This window comes from Pundamilia nyererei, unplaced genomic scaffold, assembly GCF_000239375.1.
Source record: "Pundamilia nyererei isolate P.nyererei 1_Seehausen unplaced genomic scaffold, PunNye1.0 scaffold00025, whole genome shotgun sequence".
Lineage (NCBI taxonomy): Eukaryota > Metazoa > Chordata > Actinopteri > Cichliformes > Cichlidae > Pundamilia > Pundamilia nyererei.
The window spans coordinates 4,299,063-4,304,336 of NW_005187426.1; the positions used below are offsets into that span (position 1 = coordinate 4,299,063).

The following is a 5,274-nucleotide window of genomic DNA, read 5'->3' on the forward strand; positions in this document are numbered from 1 at the left end:
GTGTGGTGATGCTCTCAGACAGCAGTGAACAGTGCAAAAAAGTACCAAAAAAAGTCGCCCACTTCTACCAGTTATAAGGTTATTGGCTGAATTGGTTGGCAGAACTTACTTTAGTAAACAAATAGGTGATTTTAAGTCTGGAAAGAAAAATCATGAAAATCATTCCCAAACAAACAAAAAAGTCAAACAACATGCTGAAACCTCTTGGCATGCAGGTTATAGTTTATCTTGGAATCTGCACATATTAATTTAAGAAATACACACTTAAAAAGCAGGTCTTCATTGGTTTAATTGGTCAGCTTGGCCCAAAATTGGTTAATTTCGCCTCTAGATGATTATCCTACTCTTTAAAAAAAGATAAAAGAAACAATAAAAAAAGAACATTTTTATTTGTTTGTAGACGTTTTCTGGTAAAAGCGAGTGACTAAGAACTGTAGTCGGTGAATCATTCAGCATTTGATTTGCTGGTTCGTCCCCATTTCTTTCCCAACCTGGAGACTGCGCAGAAGGCGTCGGGGGAAAAGTGCATGTGCAAGCAGAACTAAGAAAGTTCGCAGACCCGAGGTGCAGGATGTCCCGTTAAGGAGAAAAAAAAATCCTGCTGAGGAGCAGAAGCAACACAAGCTGACGGGCTGAAAGGACTGCGAACGGCACTTACCGCACAAGATATACTGTTAACCAGAGAAAATGGGCTTTCCGACGATATTCAGTTGTCGTCGGAGTCTTCTCAAATTGTTTTTGCTTCAGTTCATCGTGTTCCAAACAGTAAATGCTCGTCCTTCTCCTATTATCAGGTTTCCTGGAGACGATACCCCCAGAACAGACAAAGAAGTTGCTTTGGTAAGTTTCTGTCTTTTTTTTTTTTCTTCCTTCCTCAGGATATGTCTAAGTAGGTCAGGCAGCAATGAACTGTTTTTACCCCTGGAGTACCAGAAATGAACAGGAGTAGTTTTCACATTATTTATTTCTTATTCCTCTAATTTTATATAAAGATACCCTAAGAACGCTAACCTATTATTTTATGTTTTTATCCAAACTTTAGCATTATCTAAACAAGTTTTATGGATGCCCACAAGACAGATGTAATCTTATGGTGCTCAAGGATACCCTGAAGAAAATGCAAAAGTTTTTTTCTCTGCAAGAAACTGGAGAGATTGATGCCAAAACTGTAGAGATCATGAAAAAACCCCGCTGCGGTGTCCCAGATGTGGCCAATTATAACTTCTTCCACAGAAAACCCAAATGGCAGAACAAGGACGTCACCTACAGGTCAGAGAATTAACAATAACACACATGATTAGAGAGGCTATGGATTATGCTATAATGGGAGTGAGTGCCAGTCCACTGTGACTCCAAATTAGTTCTCAAACAATTGCGGAGGTTTTAATCAGCTTTGCCTGCAAAATGGTTATGGCATTACCACTGGGTGTGATCTAATAGTTTTTGAGTTACTTGGCATGCTGCACTTTAGGAAACCGTTTACTGCACAGCACTATTTTAAAAATCTGTTGCTTTAACAATTGCCCATAAATCAAAGTTGTTGTACTGAGACATATTTGCCCCTGTCTAACCCTCTAAAACCGACCCCACCCTCTCCACAGCCTCCATTCCACACTACCCCCATCCACACAGTCTTGAAGTGCTTGCATCTTTATGTCTCGCTAACACCAGCATTCCTACACAGTATGTGTCAGGTCCTTTGTTTTCATTCTGTTTGAGGTTTACTATGATGTGGATGTAGTTTATTTATATCAGCGGTTTTGCATGTTCTGATCATTCCAGCCTCTCTGTCTGTGTGTTTATAAGAAAGACTGGAAGCCAAAGACAATAACAACTATGAGATCTTAGACTGTTTTCAGGAAAAGGACTGTGTAGACAGGCATACAAATGGGTTTGCGGCTGAACATTGTTTCAGGAGGTGCTTTTACAGATTACTCATATTGGCCTCTTTATTTTCCATGATCTTTAGTAATGAAAGGAGAATTTGCAACACTCACAGATTGTCCTGATTGGACAATTCAAGTCATGCTTGTTTTTTTTGTTCTACTCAATTTGTAGAATCCTGGGTTACACTCCCGATCTGGATGAAGAAGTCATAAATGATGCTTTCTTCAGGGCCTTCAAAGTATGGAGTGATGTCACGCCACTCACTTTTACTCGCATCATGGATGGAGAAGCTGACATCATGATTAATTTTGGCCGCAATGGTATACTATGTGTATAAACATCACACTATATAGATATTCCATTTGTTATTTGAAAACTATTGTATATCTGTACTCAGGTGGGTTTACGAGAATCACAATTAATAAAGAAATGTATCAGTTTGTTTTATAATAATACGATTGTAAGCCCTCAAAATCCTCCTTTTATTGGATCTGCCACATCTTTGTAATAGAATAAAGAGATTGTACCGCAGGATAAAATTCTAAGAATGTTCCTATAATAATTAGCACAAGTCAATATTTAAACAGAAGCTCACCGAGTTCTAGACTAATGCTGAAGGAGCAAAAACATACATCTTTTTAAAGTAACATTCTTTTCAAAGTGACTCTACATCCCGCCATCCTGTATTTTAGGAATTCTTTAAAGACAGTGGGGATTATGGTATTAACCCAGTTCATTCCAAACATTCCAGCTAAAATAACCACTTGATATTTACCCGCATTCTGTCTGGTCACAGCTGACTATATTCAGAAAGAATCTAGTAATTATAGGGAAACGCAACTGAAAATCGGCCGCTGAAGATGACATGGAATTGTTGTTTCAGAAACAGAAATCTTTGAATACATGGACAAATGTCACATCATGTCTTAAGCAGTCAGTATACATGTTTTGATTGGTTAATTATGTCATCAATAGAGCATGGAGATGGTTACCCCTTTGATGGCAAGGATGGCCTCCTGGCTCATGCCTTTGCTCCAGGCCCAGGAATTGGTGGAGACTCTCACTTTGATGATGATGAGCAGTGGACACTTGGAGAGGGGCAAGGTAATGCAAGAATGCTAGTTACAAAAAGTGCATGCAGCAAAACCACCAGTGATGATTTCTTAATTTATTTAGTTCTTCATTTTTTTGCTTAGACTGTTATGTAAAGTTAATTTAAAACTTTGTCAGGTGAGAATTTGAAATTGTAGAAACTAATATAACTTTCAGATGCTATTTTCCAAGCATCTTTTTCTGGCACCTGACATCATATCAAACTACAGCCATCTGGAAGCTAAATTTAAAAAAAAATCTCTATTGCACACATTTGTATTCGCATCCATTGACCCAGATAGTTTTACTCCCAAGTACTTCCCCTTTTTAACATCCTTATGTCTGGATATTTAATTTGTGTGGAAATAATCTATAAACCTATTTTCCATTTCTCTTGGTGCTAGTCTTAAACAGATGAACAGATGAGGATCTCTTGGATGAATTTTTATTTTCTCAATATGTGTTTGTTGTTCATACTGTTACATACAAATCATTTGTACCCTGCATTATACAGTTTGGTTGGACATTTTTCAAAGCCTACTTTGAAACTGCTTTCCAAATTCTAGACAACAATATTTGCTTTAACTTCCAGGAAGTTGAAGCTTGCTATGTTATGTTAGCTTGCTTGCTATTATTGTAACAAAAGTTACTTTTTAAACATGTGTGAAACTAATGCTACAAAGTTTTATAGTGAATTGAGAAACCATCATATGAAATCAAACACCATAGAGCAAATATTCATATATCTTCACTCCTTTCTATGTATGCATTCTTTGTTTTACAGTGGTGAAGGTGAAATTTGGCAATGCTGATGGCGAGTTTTGTAAATTCCCTTTCCTGTTCATGGGCACTGAGTACAACAGCTGCACAGCTCAGGGTCGTGATGACGGTTTCCTATGGTGTTCCACCACTTACAACTTTGATGAAGATGGCAAATATGGCTTCTGCCCTCATGAATGTAAGCTTACCCAGTGGGTCCCTTTTTTGTTAAAGCATATACTATATGTTTGACATGCAGCTGTGATGTCTGTTTGCACATTTTGCTTTTGAAACTTGTGATTTTTGTGGCCCCACATGACCTTAGGCGTGATGTGCCCTACTTGGATCTTATTGAACCAGACAAAACATTTAATTAGTCTTTCAGTACTGGTAAAGCAATACTTAATATCACATCATAGCTATACTCAAAGCTGTTCTGTTGTTTTTGAACATGAAGAAAGTAGGTTGGCCAGGAAAATGCTTTTTTTTTTCTTTAAATTTGTTTTATTTGGAGTGAATTATGGAACATTTCTTCTCCAAGTTACTGCCCCACTTTACAACATGAGGCTTTGTCAAACATTTTGTTTATCTCTGTTATGTTGCTGTCCATGGTACTAACATGATCAGATGCTATTACAACTAACTGCCAAAATACACATGTTCAAAGTCATTTTATGTGATAAAAACACGAGTAAGGCCTGTTTGCACTGGAGTTTTCTATTTTGTTAAACTTTAGTTTTGAAGTAAAAAAAAAAAAACCAAACAGTTCCAATGTACCTATTTTGTTAATTCAAGTTTATTGTGTTCCCTTGTGTTATATCACTACTTAGTGATCAAGGGTTTTGTATTACAATTGAATTTCTTATTTTAGTTAGAAGAATGTAAAAACAAATACTGTTTTTAAATTTATTAGGCCATCTGTAACTTCATTTGGTTTGTGATTTGCAGTACTTTTCACCCTGGGTGGAAATGCAGAAGGGGCTCCATGTAAATTCCCCTTCAACTTTCAGGGGGAAAAGTATGATGGATGCACCACTCAGGGCAGAGATGATGGTTACCGCTGGTGTGCCACTACTGAGGATTATGACCGCGACAAAACGTATGGCTTTTGTCCTGAAACTGGTAAGTGGTGTGTCATGTGTTGTCTCTTATTCACATAACATATAGCAAAATGAAAGATAATCACATCAAGTTGATGTCCACTTAGGTGTGCATAGTGGTCACGGCCTTCATTATGCAATAACACTTAAATAAATAAATATTTCACTAGCGGTGCTTTTTTTGATGAGCAGTGCATAGTGCCTTGCCATATGTTGGGCTACAGGAATTCTGCAGCTGCGGTTTTTGGTTATGCTCATGGTGGGCTGAATAGCTATAAAAGTATTTTAATGTGCAGTAGCAGGGCCTATTTTCCATTCTGTCAGTGGGGCTTGTTTTAGGGTTGAGGTACTGGGGTAGGGAGAAAGGCATACAGGGAGAGGTACTACCGTTGGTGCTTTCATCTGATTTTATTTGATTAGGGATGAAGCTTTGCTG

The 5,274-nt window shown here is 37.7% G+C and overlaps 1 protein-coding gene across 1 annotated transcript in view; it reads left to right on the forward strand.

The window, feature by feature from the left end:
- Positions 1-478: 478 nt before the first annotated feature.
- mmp2 (matrix metallopeptidase 2) overlaps positions 479-5,274 on the forward strand; it is a 13,973-nt gene continuing 9,177 nt past the window's right edge. Inside the window, exons 1-6 of the mRNA XM_005727660.2 lie at positions 479-840; positions 1,043-1,269; positions 2,059-2,207; positions 2,863-2,991; positions 3,764-3,937; positions 4,687-4,860. Coding sequence (XP_005727717.1) covers positions 688-840; positions 1,043-1,269; positions 2,059-2,207; positions 2,863-2,991; positions 3,764-3,937; positions 4,687-4,860 — 1,006 coding nt within the window. The 5' untranslated portion in view covers positions 479-687. The remainder of the gene's footprint in view (positions 841-1,042; positions 1,270-2,058; positions 2,208-2,862; positions 2,992-3,763; positions 3,938-4,686; positions 4,861-5,274) is intronic.